At 39.2% G+C, this 24,797-nt stretch overlaps 1 protein-coding gene across 3 annotated transcripts in view; it reads left to right on the top strand.

The window, feature by feature from the left end:
- The window catches only part of PCSK5 (proprotein convertase subtilisin/kexin type 5), a 503,732-nt gene that overhangs the window by 285,828 nt on the left and 193,107 nt on the right, over positions 1-24,797 (top strand). For all 3 annotated transcript variants that reach the window (XM_069576329.1, XM_069576328.1, XM_069576330.1), the window contains exons 11-12: positions 7,925-8,042; positions 12,759-12,947. In XM_069576329.1, the coding sequence (XP_069432430.1) occupies positions 7,925-8,042; positions 12,759-12,947 (307 nt within the window). The remainder of the gene's footprint in view (positions 1-7,924; positions 8,043-12,758; positions 12,948-24,797) is intronic.

Below are 24,797 nucleotides of genomic sequence, written 5' to 3'. Positions count from 1 at the left end.
CAACCCACTCCAGTACTCTGGCCTGGAGAATCCCATGGACACACAGGCCATGGGATCGCAAAGGTCGGACACAGCTGAGTGACTAACACATCAGTCTGATTTGGCTGCTTCCGTTTCCTTTCTCCTGCAGTCTTGTTTCCACTTCCGCCTTTAAAGTGCAGTTACTCTTTAAGATGTTCAACCATTTCCTGCTTGCCAGATCAGAAGGATCCTTGTTTTTCTCCAGGGTTTCATGCTTTTGATGTACACAGTCCAGAACTACTTGTCCTTGCCTTTTGTGCTGCAGAGATACAGCCCCATTCTTCTTTGATACTCTCCTGAGTCCTTTCTCTCCCTTTCCCTGGGCCATTCCCTAAGGACTGTTGCTTTGAGAGATCTAGAGGGAGAACACCTTGGCTCTCTTTCCTCCTCCACTCCTCTCTGCCTTCTTCTTTCCTCCCTTTCACATTCTCTTAATTCCACATTCACATCCCTGCCTTCCATTCAATGACAAGGACCACCTCCTGACTAATGATTCCCAGTTCTACCATCTTCCACATTGACTTCATCCATTACCAACCTAGAATCTCTGCACAAGGCTCTCCTGTGTCATTTAAAACTCAGAACTTCTAAAATAGAACTATCAGTCGTCTTTTATGAAGCAATTTCTCCCCCAAGGTTACCTCTATCCTCAGGGAACATCCTTCTCTAGATCACCCCATTCGCTCTGATCCTGTTCACTCTGACTGAGCATCCTACAGTGTGAGATGTGAAATTTCTTTGCTCCTTTCTTATGTGATTGCCTATTTCATTCACCTCTTCCATAACCTTCTTTATGGTCTCCCATGCCTGCACCATTGAAATAACTAGTTCCCTGCCTCAGTCCTTCTGCTATTTCATACCCCACGCATCAATGCCAGATCAGTCTTTCTAAAATATTAATTAAATAAATGTCATTTTTTGATTGCTGGCTACTTCATTACCTGCAGATTAAATCCATCCATGGGATTTCAGGATAGCTTTCTTCAGGAGACACCATTCCAAATATCCCTGTCTCATTATTTACTCCATGAATTATACCTCCATGAATCCCAATCTTACTCCAGGACATAACCGAATCCAAATCTTACTCCAGGACATAACCATCTCAAGTATTACTTCTTTTAAGAGAATATTCGTCTTCTATAATGGCCTATTTTTCTGAGTTTTACAGAAATTTCCTTATTATTGTTCCTTATTTGGGTTTTATGTAAATGAAAAGGAATTTTCATGAGAAGCCTTATATAGCACTTGAAACTTAAAAAGATAAGTGTTAGCTTTCTTCCCAATCAGAAGGTGACATTCCTAGCTGCAAGGAATACGTTCTTCTGTGTATCACGCTTTGTGGTTTGCCACCCATCATATCAACAGTAGGTAATGGCATCATATCAGGTGAGCCATGGATGTTTGGTGTAGTTGGATAAAATAATCATATCTTTGCAACCTCTGTTAACTACTGATTATGAAAATATACTCACTTGAAATATAAACATCAGTCAGATTTTCTATTCCTTTATGCAAATTTAAGGAAAAGGCAAACATAAAGGAAAGTTAAATGAAGAGTTATCTATAAATAATATGTGAATAATTCAAAAATAAGAATTTTTGACTGCTGGCTCATTAAGATCCCAGTCTGGTAATTGTTTGTCCAGGTTATGTGCCAAGAAGATCTAGGCTGGGGAGCTAACATATGGTCAGTCTAATCTTCAGTTAGCTTTCACCCAGAAGCCCTTGTGGGACATTTTTTATTTTGTTCTTATCTCTGTCTAAGCAATCATAGTTTCCTAAAAACAAGCCCAGTTGTGATCTATGTATGCCTAGGAATACATGGCTAAGTTTCCCCAAGGTAGTAAAATAGTTTTCCTACCTCCAGTCAAGAAATTCTAGTCAAGTGCCTTAAACAAATTACTTTCCTATTATAGTCACTTTGGAAGCAAACAAAGGAAGAATGGCCAGAGAAGAGAAAATAATTTGACATGTTTATCTTTTCTTAAATCCCCTTAAGAGAAGACAGGCGTATCTTCTTAACTCTGTAAATTTTAAAAGATAACAGTAAATATGTATCTTAAATATGCATATGTAATAAACTGCATGCATATGTACCAAGTATAATGAAGTACATTGTACATGGAGGAGGAGAACTCAGCAGTGGTTTCCTAAACTCTTTTTACTTCATCTCTGCAATGATGAGCCTGCCTGACTACCTACAGCTGCTGACCAAACATATCCCGAGGGGCACTTTGAAGTGCAGACCCTGCAGACAGCCAAGTATCAGTGTCTGGAAACCTTCCACATGCAATTCCTTGATAGTGCTGGTGATGGCTGGCATCTTTGGATCTGGCTGCAGTTGTTAGTAGAGCCTACAATTTTAGGAAAAGCAAAGGAAAACTAAAAACAAACCATGCAAAGTAAGGCAATAAGGCAGGTGCTGGCTGTGGGGTTTTTCCTGCCCCTGGGGAGTCTGCATTTTGCTGGAGGAGGCAGAAGAAAGCACTGCAGCTCTAGTTCTGATTTCTCTAAGAAGCTTATGTGCTTTTCATGCTGAAATTTAAAGGGTACATAATAAAGAGATAGATGTCTGAGAAAGGGAGTAGGAAAAGGGAAGAAAAGGCTAATTCTGCAAGCGTCCTGTTTTCATTTGTCAAGCTGTTTGGGTGTAGAAATGCTGACATAGACGGAAGAGTATTACTTCTGCTTCTTCATGCTTATGAATCTTACATTTTATGTTTTCCTATTTAGCTGTTTACTTCTACTTTAAAAGAAGCAGTACTTAAGCATTTACATTATTCATGTGCAATGGGGTGCGTTTCACGCCCTCTGCCTGGTTTGATTAGTAGGTGCAGGAGGTGCAGGGTCCCTGGTGGGAGCAGTTATTTCAGAACAGGTGGTTCAGCACATTGAGGATCAAAGAACCCAAAGGTGCAAGGACTCCAGGAGCCACAGGAGCTCTTTGATCTCAGTTGAAGTTCAACCCCACCCTGCAGATCAGCAGCCCTGCTCAAGCCAGGAACTTGCATGTGCCTAACCATCTCTCAGTCTGGTGGTTTCCCCTTAGGTAGAAGAACAGCAGCCTGACTGATGGCAGAAGATACCCCACAGTCACGGTTGGCATCCAGTTCCCCCACAGTCCACTCTCTCCCCCTTACTTCTGGCCACGTAGACTGCTAATGCCCATCCCCTGCTGACCACTCTCCCCACACGCCAGGGCTGCCGTTTTGCCCACTGCCCCAAAGAACAGTACACAGACCTGATGATTCTTTAATCAGGAGGCTCTGTTCTGGTCCCAGCTGTCCTCCCTGCATCTCTACCTCGCTGAATCCAGCGAGAGCTCCAAAGCCCATTCCAGATATCACCTTCCCCTCCATGTCATCTTCCCAACTCCAAATTTCAGCTAACATTCATTGAGTACTTTCCATAGGGCAGGCTCTATTGATAGCTTTTTATCCATTATCTTTTTTTTTTTAACTGATTTCTTTTCTTGACTTTTGAAGTCTTTTGTATACACTTACAGTGATTACACAGTTACCACTTTTGTTTCTTAGTGAAATCATAGAGCTATTCTTGTCTCACCCCCTGGCAGTCTGAGAACTCATAGCATTTTCTGTTTCTTTCAGAGCCTCATGGTGTTGACTATAGTAGGTGCTCCAAACCACACAAGTTGTATCATAATTAATGTGATAAATTCTTAGCTTATATCAGTGAAGTGTATTGAAACTGTCCCTTTCTAAAAATTGAATAATCGAATCTAATTTATCAACCACATTTTATATTTTGATGATTGAATACATCTCAACAAATACAAAGTTCAGTATGCCTGTACAGCTTGCCTCCTAGTTACTAGGCTGTTGATAGTAAAAGATGTGAAAGTGCCACTCCATACTCCCTCATTTCCACATGCAGTAGCTCCTCACCTGGTTTGCCCGTGAATAAGGAGTTTCTCTAGGACATAGGATTTCCGCGCTCAAACCAGGACAGCGTTGGGTAAACCTAGACGTTTAGTCAAACTAGTCATAAGAAATGATTTCCCCAATGGAAGAAATTGACTGTACTTTTATACTAAATGCTCAGGAATGGATAGCTGTCACTTAGTTGTGTCTTTTGCAGTCACAGGCAAAATTTTAAATCTCTCATAGCCATTTTTGTCGTCGTTTGCCCTTCTGGTTGCTACATAGCATTGTCTGTATATCTGACAGCTGGTAGCACTTCAGGGAGCTCAAAAAAGTTAAAAATCAAACAAACAAACTTGTTCCAATCAATTCCTTTATTATATCAGACAGGGCTTTACTAATAAGCCATTTAGAGTTATCATGAAATAGCCAATCAGTGTGATATTTCTTTTTAAAGGGTTTAAAATAGCTGGCATCAGTAAGGATATATCAAATTCCCTGGTTATAACTTCCTGTGCCCCCAAATTCCAATTTTTATTTTCCTACTAAGTTTTCTATCTTTTCTTTAGAATTGACTTTTTTAGGTTTCATAGCTAGTACTGCTGTCTAAATCAACTGTATCTGCTTTTGAACTATGCAGTTATTTACTTGTGTATTTAATGACTAGCTCCTCTTGGCATTTCTAGTCTCATCAGAAAATGAAAATATACCTCCCGGGAACATCGTCCATCTTCCTCTCTTTGCTTGCCCACCCGACTAGTCCAAGCAGGGAAACCTTTGGATTACTTGGAATAAAAACTAGTTATACTTCTGGCACAAGGCAGTTCCACTTTTTGGAACTTCTCTGCATAAACAGTCATGCCATCTAATGGAACAAATATACTATTAAGCAAGTTTTTCAAATTCCTTTTATTAAGTTTGTTCAACCACATTCTTCAAAGAGTTAGATATAGTTTCTGAAATACCTATCATAGCTGTGCTTCAAGCTATTTAGTCTATATACATGCTTTATTCCCTCAATGTCTTTCTAAATACAGAATCCATAGAATTTTGCATTTGGCACAGTGCCTGCATGGAGAGTTTCCACTTGATCCTCATAAAATTATTTTCAGGCTCAGGTCGTGGCATGAGAAATGTGCATAGATAAAACTATTTTAGTTATGGAATGGTCATATCACAACCAGTGATGGCATATTATATACAGGTAATTGTAAAATTTTTAAAAGTGGGAATATTGGCTCTACACTAGGATACATTTTTAGTTATTAATGATGAGTTTATAGGAGTCTGTAACAAAAAGAACAGGCCTCCTAATTCCCCCTTACAATTCTCCTGTAAACATTTTATGCCACTTGGTGAATTAAATACAGTTTCTCAGATCAGTTACATTCATTTACTTCAGAAATACATTTGGAGCCTCTTCTCTAAGCCAGATGCTCTGCAGTCACGGAAGAGAAATCATACCCCATGTGGCGTGGTAACAATGGTAACAGTGTGATGAGCGAGATGTGACTCAAATGGTCAGCAAAACAGAAACACACAAAATAAAACACATGTTCTGAGTTTATAAGTTAATTTTAGAGTGTGAAACTTCATGTCATATAAAAAATTATTAAAAGTAAAATACTTTTAAAATACTTAAAAATCTCAGTTGAATACATAAAAAAGTTACATAATAAAATACATAAAAAGTTACTCTGTATCTTTTCAAATTAAGGAGGCAAACTTGCCTCATGTAATATTATGTAACTAAATCTAAATTATTACATGTCACTTATATCTCATAAAACTAGTAGAGCTTTCAAACCACTTAATGGCTATTTTCCCTGTTAACACCATGTTTTGAGTTTATCTGCCCAACGCATTTATTGTGTAATTATTTTCTCTTTGGTATTTACCAAAAATCAAACAAATCACTGCCATTCAGAAGAGAGTTGATACATTGCCGGCACTGCCCCCCTCCTCCCAAAAAAAGAAAAAATAAATTTATTTCATTTTTTTCCTTCAGCTGTGTATCATGATTGTGGACAGATTCTCAATTTCAGTATATTAAAATATTTTAAAATGCTGCAAGTCTCCATTAGTGATTCGGTGGCCTTCACTGATCTAGTCTAATTTCCTTGTTCATTAATATTCTAGTAATAAACATTTTTTTCTGTGACTCGCCAGTCTGTAGTTTAATTGGAGCTACTCAGCCTCTGTTCTGAACACCTCCTTTGAGTATTGCATGAAGAGACCTTTTCTCTGGAGGGTAGGAATTGAGTCAGAAAAGGAAACAATTTACAGCCTTCATAAAGACTCAAGGTGATTTTCTACTTAACTCAAGTGGTTGTTTAACAGGCATGAAGTGTTTGTTGTATTTGACAGCTCTGCGTGTTAATTTATTCTAAAGGTTGTTAAGTTGACAATTATTGGGGGTGGGGAGGTGAGGAAGGGCAGTGTGCAAAGCTGAGCTGGGGCCAAGACACCCATTTTGCAGACTATTCAAAATCCTTACCCTCACCAAACCCACCCCCTCACCCTCTTCCCCACCCCCTTCATATCAATTAAATCTCTCATTTCCCTGAACTGAGATTAAATTATAAATTATACTGGTTTAAAATCACTTGACAGTGGCTTGGAGATATTTGGGTACCATGAAGAGTTAGAGAGCCTCGCATTGCGTCTTCGTCAATAATTTCAATTCCTCCAGGGCAAGAAAATACCTTTGAATATCCATGGTGACATGATATAGACTGTGGTTAAGTGATAAGTGATAACATAGGATTTCAATGAAATTTAACAAAAGAGCTCCACAATTTGGTTTCTTTAATCCCAAATTTGTCATTTCTCTTCTATTATATGTGTGTTACTCTGTATCTTTTCAAATTAAGGAGGCAAACTTGCCTCATGTAATATTATGTAACTAAATCTAAATAGACTTGTTAATAACAGTTACCGATTTGTGATGAGGTTATTGATGAGTTTTATTTATTCTTTTCTGGATGTAGTTCCAAGTTTTTACAATGAACATACATTATTTTTTAATTAAGAAAAATATCACTTATAATAAAAGTTGCAAAAGTACCTGTATAAAAATTCTACATATATCTTTGCCATAGCAAAGTATGACTTTGTGTTTAAAGATATAGAAGAGTTTAATGCAAGGTGGAGATTTTATGTATTCAACTGAGATTTTTAAGTATTTTTAGAAAGAGTTGCAAATGTAGATATCACTGTATCATCATTAAATTTTCCTATATATAAGTAAAGTTTCTGAGAAAGTTAGGTCAAATTTATCTATTGATCTAATAGATATTCTCATTGAGAACTAAAAGTTTACAACATCCAAGGATAAGAAGGTGTCATGAAAGTTTAGAAGCCTCCAAATATTTCATGCATAAACTCTAATAAGTTTTTCATATGCTAAAGGAAAGGTAATGATTTATGTCTTCTAGGATTTTCAACCAAAAAACTAGATATGTCAGAAAATTGGTATTTCTTGCGTGTTAGTTCTGACTGCACTAAGAGAAGTTGTGTACACTTCTCTTTAAACCTACTAATTATTTTATCTTACAAACGGGATAGTGTTATCACTTGAATACAAGTGGTTTACAAGCGGAGCCTGGTAGTAAATCTTTGTGGGTTAGAATTTGGCTCAACCACTGAACTGCTAGTCAATCTCAGCCAAATTTCTTTCTCCTCTTCCGTGAGTGACAATAGTAATAGCACTAACATCTTAAGATTGTTAGGAGGATTAAATGCAAAAATATGGGCTAATACTTGCCATGTAATAACAATTCATAAATGGTAGTTATGTTACTAGTTATAATACGTATTCAGTGAACAATACGCATTGATCTTATTTTCTTCTTTTGATTATTTACTTGTTTTATTTGTTTTTTAATGTTGCTAGAAGGAAAGCTTGGCTCCCATTGGGTTGTGTCTGGCTTTTCTACAGAGTGAAAGTATAAGTCAACATATATAGCATAGGTTGCTGCCAACCATGGTAAAGCTGACCGACTTCTTGCCTTCTGTAGTGAGCCATCTCTATGGATTTGGACTGATGGATGCAGAGGCCATGGTGATGGAGGCGGAGAAGTGGACCACTGTTCCCCAGCAGCACGTGTGTGTGGAGAGCACAGACCGACAAATCAAGTAATGCTTGCTGCCAGCAGACAGCATGACCATTCCCTAAAAGAGCGCTGGCCCACGCAGATGTCTCGAGACAGCCCTGTGTTGCACATAAAAACTAGTAGTTTGTGTAGTTTTTTTCTAATGTGATTATAAAATCTTAATATAATGTCTAAGACCCTAAACTGTTAAATCCATCCTAGTATAACCTGCCATGCCCTACTCCAGAGGATCTTTTCAACCTAAGGATAGAACCCAGGCCTCCCACATTGCAGGTAGATTTTTCACCATCTGAGCCACCAGGAAAGCCCACTAGCATAAGCCAAGGATCCTTTAAAAAAAGCATATTTTATAAGGGGATGGGAGAACCCTTACAGGTGGATATTCTTTAAGTTTCTACTCTGTAAGTATTTCTGTTTGATGGTAGAAGTATTTCCCATAAGTTGGTATACCCCCAAAACTACACCTTATGATCTGGAAACTTAGCTACTTACCATGTAGTTCTCTGAGAGTGATGCAGGATGCACAGTAAGTGAGACTGCACTTTACTCAGATTCCAGGGCCTAGTGTCCTGTTTCAGTCACACAAACCTGGAGACTGTGCAACAGGATTTACCAAGTGATACTGAAGTCTCTCCTAGGCACTGAATTTGAAGAATTAGGATTTATTATAGTGATTTTATTAGTATTTTGCTTTTGGCTTTCTTTTTATAGAGAGTTAGTTGAGAAAAATACTTATGAACTTTGGTTTGTAATAAGAACAGAGCCATTGTAATTCTTGAGGAAATTGTTAGGAAGCAGAAACAAATGGACTAAATTTTTTCTCATTCTACCCATTTGTGGCAAAGAATATGAAAAAAATAAACAAAGGAGTAAAACATTAACCAGTATTTATTGAGTTCTTACAATAGGTCAAGCCCTAGCAACTTAATGTGTGTTTTCTTCTTAAAACTTGATTTTAAAAAATGGGTTTTATTCCCTTTTGACAAATGAAGAAATGAGATCAAATGGGACAATTGTTTATTTCTACACAAATTTCATTTACCAATTCAGCATCTATTTTTCTTTCATTTATTGGATAGCAAGAACGGGACTAGTGGCACATGCAGCTGGGAGGAGTCCAGATCTCCTCCTGCATGTGCTGCAGCTCTGCGCCCTTTCTGCCAGATACCCAGGACCCTCAGAGCCCAATGAAGAGGCTCAGACCCAGCTGACCAGAGACACCCAGAACCATGTCAGAACTTTGAGCAAGACCTGGTGACAGGGACCAGCTGTCACCCAACAGTCTTCCCAGCCCGACTTCAAGATGCTGAGCCTGAAGCTTCTAAGGCTGTTCAGCATAGAACATATGCCCCAGCGATCAAGCCCTGAGCCTTTGGAATAGGAGCACTGGCTCCAAGACTAGGGAGTATCAAATAGTGAGAACTCATACAAAGGAAACCACTTGAATACAAGACCCTGCATCACCCAACCACCAGTAGCACCCTGTGCAGGATACCTTATCTAGACAACAAACAAAACAAAAATACAAACCCAATCATCAGCAGACAGGATTACCACCTCACTCAACTTTGCCCATCAGAGGAAAAACAAACAAAAAAAAAAAACAACTCTGCACAAATCTTACCCTATACAAAGCTCACACAAACCACTGGACCAATTTTAGGAGGACAGAAACCAAAAGAAAGAAAGAATTCAACCTTCATCAAGGAAAGAATTCAAATTTCCTTGAAGCCTGGGAAAGGAGACCTCAAACAATAACTAAAAAAAACATAATGGAAAGGCAGAGAAATACTGCACAAATGAAGGAACAAACTAGAAACATAGAAGTCCAAATAAATGAAGAGGAAATAGGGAAACTACCTGAAAAAGAATTCAGAATAATGATAGTAAAGATGATAAAAAACCTTGAAAACAAAATGGAGAAAATGCAAGAATCATTTAACAAAAACCTAGAAGAACTAAAAAATAAACATACAGAGACAAACAACACAATTACTGAAATTAAAAATACTCTAGAAGGAATCAATAGCAGAGTATCTGAAGCAGAAGAATGAATCAGTGAACTGGAAGATAAATTGGTGGAAATAACTTCTGAAGAACAGAATAAAGTAAAAAGAATGAAAAGAGCTGAGAACAGTCTCAGAGACCTCTGGGACCATAACAAACATACCAACATTCAAATTATAAGGGTCCCAGAAGAAGAAGAGAAAAAGAAAAGGTATGAGAAAATTTTTGAAGAGATTATAGTTAAAAATTTCCCCAACATGGAAAAGGAAATAGTCAATCAAGTCCAAGAGGCACAAAGAGTCCCATATAGGATAAACCCAAGGAGAAACATGCCAAGACATATACTAATCAAACTGACAAGACTAAACACAAATAAAGATTATTAAAAGCAGCAAGGGAGAAGCAACAAGTAACATACAAGGGAAACTGCATATGCTTAACAGCTGATCTTCCAGTGAAAACTCTGAAGGCCAGAAGGGAATGGTAGGATATATTTAAAGTACTTGAAAGGGAAAAATCTACAACCAAGATTACTGGACCTGGCAAGGATCTCATTCAAAAATGATGGAGAAATAAAAAGCTTTTCAGACAAGCAAAAAGTTAAGAGAATTCAGTACCACCAAACAAGTCAGTTAAACGGACTTTTTTATGGTCAAGAAATACAACAGAAAAAAAAGATCTACAAAATCAACCCCAAACAATTAAGAAAATGGCAATAGGAACATATATATCAATAATTACTTTAAATGGATTAAATGCTCCAACCAAAAGATACAGACTAGCTGAATGGATACAAAAACAAGACCCATATATATGCTGTCTACAAGAAACCCACTTCAGACCTCAAGACACATATAGACTGAAAGAGAGAGGATGGAAAAATATATTCCATGCAAATGGGAAGCAAAAGAAAGCTGGAGCAGGAATCCTCATATCAGACCAAATAGACCTTAAAATAAAGAAGATTACAAGAGATAAGAAAGGATACTACATAATGATCAAGGGATCAATCCAAGAGGAAGACATAACAATTGTAAATATCTGTGCACCCAACATAGGAGCACCTGAATACATAAGAGGAATACTAACAGTATAAAAGGAGAAATTGACAGTAACACAATAATAGTAGGAGACTTTAACACCCCACTCACACCAATGGACAGAACATCAAAACAGAAAATTAATAAGGAAACACAAGTCTTAAATGATAAATCAGATGAGATGGATATCATTGATATCTTCAGGACATTCCATCCAAATGCAGAAGAATACACCTTCATCTCAAGGGCACATGGAACATTCTCCAGGATAGACCATATCTTGGGTCACAAATCAATGGATAAAGAAGTTCTGGTACATATACACAATGAAATATTACTCAGCCATCAAAAGGAATGCATTTGAATCAGTTCTAATGAAATGGATGAACCTAGAACCTATGATACAGAGTGAAATGAGTCAGAAAGAGACAGACAGATACTGTATTCTAACGCATATATACAGAATCTAGAAAAATGGTACTGAAAATATTTACAGGGAAACATTGGAGAAAGAGACGTAGAGAATAGTCATATGGACATGGGGAGAGGGGAGGAGAGGGTGAGATATATGGAAAGAGTAACATATTACATATTACCATATGTAAAATGATAGCCAACGGGAATTTGCTGTATGGTTCAGGAAATCAAACACGGACTCTGTATCAACCTAGATGGGTGGAATGGTGCGGGAGATGGAAGGGAGTTTCCAAAGGGAGGAGATTTATGTATATCTATGGTTGACTCATGTTGAGGTTTGACAGAAAAAAGCAAAATTCTTTAAAGCAATTATCCTTTGATACAATATAAATTGAAAAAAGATTGGGGCTAGATATTAGGGATAGAAACAGGAATAAGAAATGCTTCCACATTTATAGAGCTTACAGTCTATTGGGGAAGTCAAACCAAAATAATACAATAAATAGATAATTACAAGTTATAATAAGTGAAATTAAAAGGGTAGAAAATGAAAGGTAGGGAACATGATTTTCCTATGGTTCAATGATGGGCTTAGAGAGTGAAATTTAAGCTTTGATCATGAAAGAAGAAGAGTCAGCTGTAGGAACAGCAATAAAAAAGCACTAGACACAGAGTAGCATATGCAGTGTCCCTGAGCTGGGAAACTTGAATTATCCCAGAACTCAACCAGTGCTGGTGTGGCTGGAACCCAGTCTTCAGACGGCAGAGAGGTACAGGAGGAAGTTTGGGAAGAAGACAGGACTTCTAGGCAAGAGGAAAACTGGGCTCTTAGTTTATAGAGCAAGAAAATGGTAGACCAGGGATTTGAACCAAGGTCATAGTAGTCCCCAAGTCCCCTATACTGGTGGTACACAAAGTGGATTCCATAGCTCAGTAATGTCACTGTTACTGGAGAACTTGCTGGAAATGCTCATTCGTGACCCACCCCAGGAACTCCAGTTTCAGAGCCTAGTAATCTGTTTTAACAAGATTGATATCCACTACCTTCATGAAGATCAAAGACACCTTAAATTCTCCACTCCTCTCATTTACATCTTTCTCACAGTCCAAGCAGGATTACTCCTTTAAGCGACCTAATCATTTGTGCGCAGGACTGGTCCTTTAGCATGCGGCACCCACTGCTTATCTTACATCATGTAGTCCTGCCAGGCCTGCAGGTTCACTCAGTTGAGCTCTGCTGTGCACTTTGCTTAAACTTTTTCTCTCTGTTGCAGGACAATTCGCCCCAACAGTGCAGTGCGCTCCATCTACAAAGCTTCGGGCTGCTCCGACAACCCCAACCATCACGTCAACTACCTGGAGCATGTAGTCGTGCGCATCACCATCACCCACCCCAGGAGGGGAGACCTGGCCATCTACCTGACCTCACCCTCAGGAACCAGGTCCCAGCTTTTGGCCAACAGGTACAGTCAGGGCCCCTGACCATCAGTGAGCACTCAGCTGCTCATTAAGCTGGAAAAAGAATGAAGAATCAGCAGTTCTTCTCCTTTTTCTTTTCTTTTTTTACTTTTTACAAAGTTGAAGATTGTGCATGTACAAATATTATAAAATCATGATTTTGTATACAATTTTTAAATATTACTTTCCATTAACAGTTTTTACCAAATATGGACTATATTCCCTGTGTGGTTACAATACATCCATGAGCCTGTCTTATACCCAATAATTTGTACCTCCCACTCCCCCACCTGTATATCACCTCTCCCAACCCCATCCACTAAATTTTTCTCTATATCTGTCTGCTACTTTTTTGTTATATTCACTAGTTTATTGTAGTTTTAAATTCCACATGTAAGATATACAGTGTTTGTCTTTCTCTGACTTATTTCACTGAGTATAATGCTCTCCAAGTTCATCCATGTTGCTGCAAATGACAAAAACTGTTTTTATGCCTGAGTAGTATTCCATGCATATATGTATGTATGTGTGTATCTATATAGAGATGTATGTATATATACATATATGTGCTCCATCGTACCTTACTCTTTGCAACCCCATGGACTATAGCCCACCAGACTCCTCTGTCCATGGAATTTTCCAGGCAAGAATATTGGAGTGGGTTGCCATTTCCTTCTCCAATATATACGTATACATACACACACACACAGACACACACACACACACTCTTATACCACAGCTTCTTTATTCATTCATCTTTCAATGGACACTTAGGTTGCTTCCATATCTCAGCTGTTGTAAATAATCTGCTATGCACATTGGGGTCTACTTATCTTCTTGAATAACAACATGATTAAAAAATAGGCAGAAGAACTGAACAGACATTTTTCCAAAGAGGAAATGTAGATGGCCAACAGGTACGTGAAAAGATGCTCAACATCACTAATCATCAGGAGAAATGCAAATCAAAACCACAATGAGTTATCACCTCACACCTGTCAGAATTGCTATCATCAAAAAGAATACAAACAACAAATGTTGGCGAGGATGTGGGGTAAAAGAAGTTCTTGTACACTGTTGGTGGGAATCTCAATTGGTGCAGCAACTGGAAAACAGTATGGAAGGTCTTCAAAAAACTATAAATAGAACTACCATATGACCTAGCAATTCCACTCCTGGGTGTAGATTTAAAAAAAAAAAAAGAAAATTAAAAATATACAGCTATTCTTTAATTTCTTACTACCCTAAGAACTTCAGTGAGGGGTGCCACGTAGATGTCATGATGAGATGGTCATAGTTCTCACTGACCACACATAAATAGAGTAATGAGCTGCCTAGAATCTATTGGCATGAAACAGTGTAACACTTAAGATGTGTGTAATATTAAAAGGATGCCACAGAAAAGTTAAAGGCCACCTGTTGTTCTTTATCCTATAAAAGAAATGCAGAACACTGACTCTTTAGGCCTCTGAGATGGTATTCTTGGCCCCTAAATGTCTGCTGGCATTTGTTGCAGATTAACTGAATTCTCTTGCCTGAGCACTTTCCAAAGTTAAAGGAAATTCTATTTGTTTTAAAAAAAGATTTTGGCATATTTTTTTCTACAAAGATTCAGTTAGTAAATGTTTCAACCTTTGCAGGTCATGTGTCTGTTACCACTCCTCAATTCTGCCATTAGAGTGCAAAAGTCATTGTAAACAACATAAATGAATGTGCATGGCTGTGTTCCAATAAATCTTTATTTATACAAACAGGCCAAGGGCCGGATTTAGTTTGAGGGCCAGCATTAGTTTCCTAACCACTATTTAAAGGTTGGCCCTTTAGTCTTTATGGGCCAAGGGAACACTCACTTTCTCTTTGTAGCTTCTTCCATTCTCTCCACTCCCTTCAAACATTTCTCCAGCAGGTAATTGTGTTTCCAGGATCCTGCTGAAAGGCCAGAATGTTCTAGCACAAGTCTTTTGCTCCATTGGCTTTTGAGTAGTTGGGATCATGGGTGGGGGATACTTGTCAGCAAGTGGGACCAGATGGGGAAAGGCCAGGTTTTCTTATACACCCCATTCCCATTATGGTTCCAAACTACAAGCCACAGTGAGAAGCCTAAAAGTTTCTTTAATTTGATGTTTTACTTCAAGAGGAACATTTAATAGGAGCAAAAACCTTACTGTCAAAGGCCTATACAGTCCAAATGAAAGTCAAACTTTTATGTCGACAAGGCCACCTGTCCACGTGCCAGGTGTCCGCGGCAGTGGTGATCTCCGGTAGGACACTGACAACAGCCCAGACGAGCTGAGGGGCCAAGTCCAGTGCAGGCCTGCAGAGCCGAAAGTGAGACTGAGGAACTCTCAGTGGCTTTTCAAAATCTCCAAATTCATCTGCTGTAGGACAGTAAGAAAAAGAGGAAGCGAGAACATTTCTAGAGTCTCTCATTGCATGTTATTTCTGTTCTTGGAAGTCTTCTTGTGTTCGTCCCTAAAACCTAACAGCCTTCATTAGAGCATGAGTTAACCTGGGCTTCATATTCTATGAAGTGAAACTTTGCCAGGATCAGTATATGCAGCTGTGAGAAACTGAAGGATGCTTTGGCATCTAGTCGCTGGACACACCCTCCTCCCTGTGCAGTCAGGGATCGCAGCTGCTGCCAGGTCTTGCTACTACCTGCCTGAGGCTTCTCTTCAGCAAGCGAGGCCTTCGGATGCACAATTCTATGATTAAGGGACATCATGCCAGCTGTTGTTACCGAAGCCAGGGAAGACCTTGTTCTTGATTTCTTTTTTCTTGACTGCTGTTCATGTGCATTGAATTTGGAGTATCCAGGTGACCCCAATGAAGTACAAAGGTTGGCTTCACACATGTGTAACTTTTCTCCCTGGAGCCCCCTCCATTGTAGAAAAACCGTCCACCCACAGTTGTTTTCTTGGAAAAGTCAGTCCCTTCAGCCTTTCTGGGATCTTCTGCGTATTTCAATATTTCTTGTTGGCTTCCCTGGAAATGACTTCAGTGAGGAAACTTGTGAGCAGAGGAGCAAAAGATTCCAAGACAGGCATTTGGTGAATTACAGTGTCACTGGCTCCAGTTCCTCGTGAATTCTTCAACAGCAGGCATCCGCTTTGCTCTTTGCAAAGTGCTGAGCCCCAAAGTGCTGCCTGACTTGTGTCAAAGAAAAGTAACAGGCATTTCCGATGCTCGGTGACCCATCCTATGGTTCCCTTTAGTCTGTCCCACAGGGGCCCCCTGGGAATAAGGTCTGCGTGCAGAGTACATCTTCTTGGTCCAGAGCATTTCTTTAAGTGCTGCTCTTTTGTCTCTTCCATCTCAGTGCTGAAAATAAGTAGCCACCCTCCAAAAATGGCAGATAAAACGGAGTGGAGGGAGGAGACTGGAGATAAGGGATGTAAAAGGATGTCATGAATTCATTTGCCCACAGTTCCCCAAAACACTGCTATGAACATCTGACCTTTTAAATGTAAAACAGCTGCACTTGGTCCCCAAACCAGTCTGGCCACCTTCCAGGGCCTGGCTCCCCCATGCTTTTTGTACTTGACACTAGTAGAATCCTTCCTACTGAGATAGCTAAGGCAAGATGGTTTCTTTTGGCATTTTTTTCCTTCTGGCATATTCCAAAACTTTAATTTTATAAGAGGAAATCTCTCTTCAGAACTTCCCAGGCTCTGACCTCCTGGCAAAGAGGCCTCTGTGTCCTCTCACCTTGGCCCTGTTTCAAAGCACACTCCCAGGATTGGGATCTGAGGGCAAGAAGCATCAACAAGGGATGGGCAGGTGGTGAGGGGAAGGTCTGCTTTGCTCCTAGTGGCCTTCAAGTTGGCCTGCTGGCCTGGGCACTATACCTGTCCTCAAGGAAAAGGTGACCAGGTCAGGGTTTAGAAGGAATTTGTATGTCAGAGATTTTTTAAATTTTTTTTTAAATTGAAGTGTAGTTGATTCACAATGTTGTGTTAATTTCTGCTGTACACAACAGTGATTCAGTTATATATACACACACACATATGTACACATTCTTTTTTATATTCTTTTCCATTATGTTTTATCATAGGATATTGCATATAGTTCCTTATGCTATACAGTGGGACTTTATCATTTATCCATTCCATATGTAATAGTTTGCATCTGCTAATCCCAAATCCCCCTTTCCACTGGGCAGTCTATGTCTATTTCTGTTTCATAGATAGGTTCATTTTTGTCATATTTTAGACTCCACATATAAGTATATCGTACGGAATCTGCCTTTCTCTTTGTGACTTAACTTCACTTAGTATGATAATCTCTAGGTCCACCCATGTTGCTGCAAATGACATCATTTTGTTCTTCTTCACGGCTGACTGGAGTTCCACTGTATATATGTACCACAGCTTCTAGACTCATTCATCTGTCAATGGACATACAGGTTTTTCCCATGTCTTGGCAACTGTGGATAGTGGTGCTACAAACATAGGGATGTGCATGATCTTTCTGAATTATAGTCTTTTTCTGGATATAACTGTAGATTTTTCCAGGCATGGAATTGCTAGATCATATTGTAATTGTATTTTTAGTTTCAGGAGCCTGCATACTGTTTTCCACAGCGGCTGCACGAACTTGCATTCCCACCGATAGTGCAGGGGGGTTCCCTTGTCTCCACACACTCTGTAGCATTTATTTTAGACTTTTTAATGATGGCCGCTCTGAGTGATGTGAGGTGATAACCTCATTGTTGTTTAGCTTCGCATTTCTCTATTAGTGATGGTAAGCATCTTTTCATCTGCCTGTTGGCCATCTGTATGTCTTCTTTGGAGAAATGTCTATTTAGGTCTTCTACCCATTTTTCAATTGGGTTGTTTTTTGTTGTTGTTGAATTTATGAGCTGTTAACATATGTTGGAAATTAAGCCCTTTTGGTCACATCATTTGCAAATATTTTCTCCCATTCTGTAGGTTGTCTTTTCATTTTGTTTATGGTTTCCTTTCTTGTGCAAAAGCTTGTAAATTTGACTAGGTCCCATTTGTTTATTTTTATTTCTACTGCCATGGGAGACTGACCTAAGAAAACATTGGTATGGTTTATGTCAGAGAATGTTTTGCCTATGTTCTCTTCTAGGAATTTTATGATGTCACATCTTATGTTTAAGTCTTTAGGCCATTTTGAGTTTATTTCTGTGTATGATGAGAGGGTGTGTTATAACTTCATTGATTTTTACATGCAGTTGTCCAGCTTTTCCTTTTTTTTTTTTTTTTTAATTTTTAGTTTTTTATTTTTTAAATTTTAAAATCTTTAATTCTTACATGCATTCCCAAACATGAACCCCCCTCCCACCTCCCTCCCCAGAACATCTTTCTGGGTCATCCCCATGCACCAGCCCCAAGCATGCTGCATCCTGCGTCAGACATAGACTGGCGATTCAATTCACATGATAGTATACATGTTAGAATGTCATTCTCCCAAATCATCCCACCCTCTCCCTCTCCCTCTGAGTCCAAAAGTCCATTATACACATCTGTGTCTCTTTCCCTGTCTTGCATACAGGGTCATCATTGCCATCTTCCTAAATTCCATATATATGTGTTAGTATACTGTATTGGTGTTTTTCTTTCTGGCTTACTTCACTCTGTATAATCGGCTCCAGTTTCATCCATCTCATCAGAACTGATTCAAATGAATTCTTTTTAACGGCTGAGTAATACTCCATTGTGTATATGTACCACAGCTTTCTTATCCATTCATCTGCTGATGGACATCTAGGTTGTTTCCATGTCCTGGCTATTATAAACAGTGCTGCGATGAACATTGGGGTACATGTGTCTCTTTCAATTCTGGTTTCCTCGGTGTGTATGCCCAGAAGTGGGATTGCTGGGTCATAAGGTAGTTCTATTTGCAATTTTTTAAGGAATCTCCACACTGTTCTCCATAGTGGCTGTACTAGTTTGCATTCCCACCAACAGTGTAGGAGGGTTCCCTTTTCTCCACACCCTCTCCAGCATTTATTGCTTGCAGATTTTTGGATCGCAGCCATTCTGACTGGTGTGAAGTGGTACCTCATTGTGGTTTTGATTTGCATTTCTCTAATAATGAGTGATGTTGAGCATCTTTTCATGTGTTTGTTAGCCATCCGTATGTCTTCCTTGGAGAAATGTCTATTTAGTTCTTTGGCCCATTTTTTGATTGGGTCGTTTATTTTTCTGGAGTTGAGCTGCAGAAGTTGCTTGTATATTTTTGAGATTAGTTGTTTGTCAGTTGCTTCATTTGCTATCATCCTCTCCCATTCAGATGGCTGTCTTTTCACCTTGCCTATATTTTCCCTTGTTGTGCAGAAGCTTTTAATTTTAATTAGATCCCATTTGTTTATTTTTGCTTTTATTTCCAGAATTCTGGGAGGTGGATCATAGAGGATCCTGCTGTGATTTATGTCTGAGAGTGTTTTGCCTATGTTCTCCTCCAGGAGTTTTATAGTTTCTGATCTTACATTTAGATCTTTAATCCATTTTGAGTTTATTTTTGTGTGCGGTGTTAGAAAGTGATCTAGTTTCATTCTTTTACAAGTGGTTGACCAGTTTTCCCAGCACCACTTGTTAAAGAGATTGTCTTTACTCCATTGTATATTCTTGCCTCCTTTGTCAAAGATAAGGTGTCCATATGTGTGTGGATTTATCTCTGGGCTTTCTATTTTGTTCCATTGATCTATATGTCTGTCTTTGTGCCAGTACCATACTGTCCCGATGACTGTGGCCCTGTAGTAGAGCCTGAAGTCAGGCAAGTTGATTCCTCCAGCTCCATTCTTCTTTCTCAAGATTGCTTTGGCTATTCGAGGTTTTTTGTATTTCCATACAAAGCTTGAAATTATTTGTTCTAGACCCATCACAAGCACGGAAATTGATACTGTAATCAGAAATCTTCCAGCAAACAAAAGCCCAGGTCCAGATGGCTTCACAGCTGAATTCTACCAAAAATTTCGAGAAGAGCTAACACCTATCCTACTCAAACTCTTCCAGAAAATTGCAGAGGAAGGTAAACTTCCAAACTCATTCTATGAGGCCACCATCACCCTAATACCAAAACCTGACAAAGATGTCACAAAAGAAGAAAACTACAGGCCAATATCTCTGATGAACATAGATGCAAAAATCCTCAACAGAATTCTAGCAATCAGAATCCAACAACACATTAAAAAGATCATACATCATGACCAAGTGGGCTTTATCCCAGGGATGCAAGGATTCTTCAATATCCGCAAATCAATCAATGTAATTCACCACATTAACAAATTGAAAAATAAAAACCATATGATTATCTCAATGGATGCAGAGAAGGCCTTTGACAAAATTCAACATCCATTTATGATAAAAACTCTCCAGAAAGCAGGAATAGAAGGAACATATCTCAACATAATAAAAGCTATGTATGACAAACCCACAGCAAACATTATCCTCAATGGTGAAAAATTGAGGGCATTTCCCCTGAGGTCAGGAGCAGGACAAGGGTGCCCACTTTCACCGCTACTATTCAAGATAGTTCTGGAAGTTTTGGCCACAGCAATCAGAGCAGAAAAAGAAATAAAAGGAATCCAAATTGGAAAAGAAGAAGTAAAACTCTCACTGTTTGCAGATGACATGATCCTCTACATGGAAAACCCTAAAGACTCCACCAGAAAATTACTAGAGCTCATCAATGAATATAGTAAAGTTGCAGGATATAAAATCAACACACAGAAATCCCTTGCATTCCTATACACGAATAATGAGAAAGTAGAAAAAGAAATTAAGGAAACAATTCCATTCACCATTGCAACGAAAAGAATAAAATACTTAGGAATATATCTACCTAAAGAAACTAAAGACCTATATATAGAAAACTATAAAACACTGATGAAAGAAATCAAAGAGGACACTAATAGATGGAGAAATATACCATGTTCATGGATTGGAAGAATCAATATAGTGAAAATGAGTATACTACCCAAAGCAATTTACAAATTCAATGTCCAGCTTTTCCAACCCCACTTGTTGAAGAGATTTTTTTTCCATTTTTTTCAAAGATTAATTGACTGTAGATGTGTGGGTTTATTTTCTGGGCTCTCTATTCTAGTCTGTTGATACATATGTCTGTTTTTGTGCCCATACTACACTGTTTTGATTACTGTAGTTTTGTAGTATTGTCTGAAGTCTGGAAGGGTTATGCCTTCTGCCTTGTTCTTTTTCTCTTTGGCATTTCAGGGCCTTTTATGATTCCATATAAATTTTAGGATTATTTGTTCTGGTTCTGTGAAAAAAATATCATGGGTAATTTGATAGAAAGTGAAGTCATTCAGTTGTGTCTGAGTCTTTGCATACCCATGGACTATAGGCCGCCAGCTCCTCTATCCATGCAACTCTCCAGGCAAGAATACTGGAGTGGGTAGCCATTCCATTCTCCAGGGGAATCGTCCCAACTCAGGGTTCTAACCCAGGTCTCCTGCATTGCAGGCAGATTCTTTACTGTCTGAGCCACCATTTGATTGGGACCGTATAAAACCTGTAGATTGCTTTGGAGAATATGGTCATTTTAACAATATTAATTCTTCTAATCCAAAAGGTGGGATATCTTTCTATTTCTTTGACTCATCTTTAATTCCCTTTATTAATGTTTTATAATTTTCAGTATATAAGTCTTTTACCTCCTTGGTCAAGTTTATTCCTAAGTATTTTATTTGTGTGTCAGAGATTATTATTGGGGACAATAAGTAGTTCCCCTATTAGACATTCATCTTTCTTCCAGAGAAGTCAGTATTTCTGAGGAGGACCTTGTAAAACAAAGAACACTGTGCAGTTAAAAGACAGGAATCCTCAAAGGCTTGAAACACAAAGTTTTCCTCGTGGGGTCATCTGGGATGGAGAGTTAGAGCTCTGGTGGCTGAGTCATCCCTATTTGACCTCTCCTGTTTGTCCATGAGGCACGACTCTTGACAGTGGACTGGGCATTGGCCTCTGTGAGAAGGAAGGATACTGAGGTCCAGCTCAGACTCAGAATCCAAGGCTCACTTGGTAGCATCTCCCCTTAATGATGATATGCATCTCCCCTTAACTAGACATGCAGACGAGGAGAATAAGCTAGGAAGGAAACTAAGGGGACAGCAACCCTCCTCCCTTATTACCTTCATTTTGATATTCACAAAACCTGTGTCCTAGTCTTGGGACCAGACACTGCTATCCATAACGGTAAATTCAAAAAACAAAGAGGCCACGGTTAGCATTCCAAAAGTCCTTATTTTCCTCGACATTTCAGAAAGGAGTGTCTTCAGTGTTGCTCAGCCCTTCATCCTGGAAATTCCTCAGGAATGGATTTTTTTGCAGTCGCTGAACATGTTGCCCTTGTGGGCCGTCTGGAGCCCCTCAGTGCCTCCCCATCCTGGCTGCTGGGCACTTGCTAGAGCTCCTGTGGAGAACAGCTGTTCCAGGAAGCAGGGTTTACCCGAGCATCTGCAGGTGCTGAGCCCTGGAAGGCACTCGGCAGCCTTCACAGCTAGTCCAACTAGAGCTGTGTGCCCCATCAGCCCAGCAGGCAAGCCCCAGCACCACCCTTAGCAGGTCAGATGGAGGATTTAGTGGGTTGACAGAGCCATCCCAGAGTGGACAGTTAGTGCCTTCTCTTGCCTTTGTTTCCTCCTGCCCTCCCACCCTCTGCTCCTCCTCCTGGCCTGTCCACCCTGCCTAACAAAAAAATCAAACCAAATAATCAGCACAAATGCTTTACTTCTAGGGAGACTGTGGGGATCTGGCATGAGTAGGGGAACCTAGGTGGGCTTAGATCCCTTTATGATAGATACAAGAGCAACTATATTTCATCATTGTTGCACTGAGCTTCTTTTTATTTTTTAAATTTATTTTTAATTGGAAGATAATTGCTTTACAATGTTGTGTTGATTTCTGCTGTACAACAGTGTGAGTCAGCCATGTGTATACATATATGCCCTCCTTCTTGAGCCCCCTTCCCACCACCCTATCCCACCCCTCTAGGCACTGAGCTGGGCTCCGTGTGCTCTACAGCTGCTCCCCACTAGCTATCTCTCTTACACATGGTAGCGTAGGAATGTCAGTGCTCCTCTCTCAATTCATCCCGCCCTCTCCTTCCCCCGCTGTGTCCACAAGTCCATTCCTAAAGCAACTTTAGATGCCACCCCTTATATGACCACATGTTCAACTTCTGCCTACAAATTTTCCAACAGAAAGCCTGTCCCATCACATTCTTCCTTCAACTGCATTTGTCACAATTGTAAAAACCTTGCTTTTTTTCTTCCCTAAATACCCGCATACTTTCTTCAACTCATTGAGTTTTAGACTTAGTTTAGCTATATTGGCTCTCTGTTCTAGATTTTGGCCTCTGACTGAAAGCTGAAACTTTGCCTTTCTTTCTAAATTTGATTACAGATGTGTATCTCTGGTTCTAATTATGGTCTTAAGTGGAAAGAAGGTATACTTTCTCATCTGTACAACCTATAGTTTCTGTAATTAACTGTGTTTAACTGTTGTGTTTCTACCTGAATATTTTTGTCACTGCCCAAATGTTCAATGACTGACTACTGACATTTTGCAAAGTCATGCTATATAAATGCAGGTATGACTTGCCAAAATTACACTTTTGCTGTGGAAGTTTCACATTACACGAGGCCTCACCATGAGAAAAAGCTTCTTTCTTTATTCAAAAGACAGTACAGCCTTTGGAGTTAGAGCTGGGGTGATCTTGATGTCACCTGTTTTTATGTTCAACTTTGGAAAAGTGATTTTTTTCATCTAGAAAACAGACGTAGTTGTATCTGCCTCACAAGTCTGTTACAAGTAGTAAATAAGATAATACAGTAAGCTCCCAGTATAGTAAGCACTTGTAAGTGCTAACCCTTATTCACATAGTACTTTTCAAAACACCTTGCAAATGACTATCACACAGAGATGACTGGATCCTTCTCCCACAGAGGCTGATTCTAAAGGTCTGGGAGAGGCTCATGGATCTGCATTTCTCATAAGCTCACAGGTGACGCTGAAGCTTCCTGACCTGTCTGCAGATCACGTTTTTAAATAGCACCGATTTAAAAGATCACCCAACTTTTTCAAACACATTCTTCTTATTTTCATGTCACCAAAAGACTTGTGAGCAATATGCTGCTGGGTGCTGTGAAAGTCACTTACAAAGGCATTTATAATGTAAACCAGATATTTAGATAGAGTGAAAAGTGAAAGTGAAGACGCTCAGTTGTGTCCGACTCTTTGCAACCCCATGGACTGTAGCCCACCAGGCTTCTCCATCCATGGGATTCTCCAGGCAAGAACACTGGAATGGGGTGCCATTTCCTTCTCCAGGGGATCTTCCTGACCCAGGGATCAAACCCAGGTCTCCCGCATTGCAGGCAAACACTTTAACCTTTGAGCTACCAGGGAAGCCATATTTAGATAAAGCCTACTATTAAAGAATAAATCTTCAAGATGATTAAGTGAGTACTTATTTACAAGTACTTATCATGTACCCACAAGGATGAATGCCTTTGGGGGTTGGTAAGTTAGTAATAGTGTACATGTTGAAAGTTTATTTTGAAACTCGTGTTTTCAGGTATTCCAAACTTCTAGAACCAGTACCTTTCTCTCGACGTTTCTTAAATGATTTAGGAGAGAGCAAAAAACTTAATAGGGTGTTTTAAATACCCTATTTCATAAGCAAATTGTTTAAAACTTACAAAAGGCAAACATCTAAAGAAAATCAAAAGTTCAGTTTCAACTGAGCCAAATGAGTGCTTTACGCATTCTATCAGCTTTATGTTAAATTGTGATGAAGCACTAAAAAAAAAAAAAGAAAAGAAAAAAGAGCACTTCCCAAAATATTCGATTAATGTCTAATTC

Source organism: Ovis canadensis, chromosome 2, assembly GCF_042477335.2.
Source record: "Ovis canadensis isolate MfBH-ARS-UI-01 breed Bighorn chromosome 2, ARS-UI_OviCan_v2, whole genome shotgun sequence".
Classification (NCBI taxonomy): Eukaryota; Metazoa; Chordata; class Mammalia; order Artiodactyla; family Bovidae; genus Ovis; species Ovis canadensis.
This window is presented reverse-complemented; position numbering and strand designations above follow the sequence as displayed.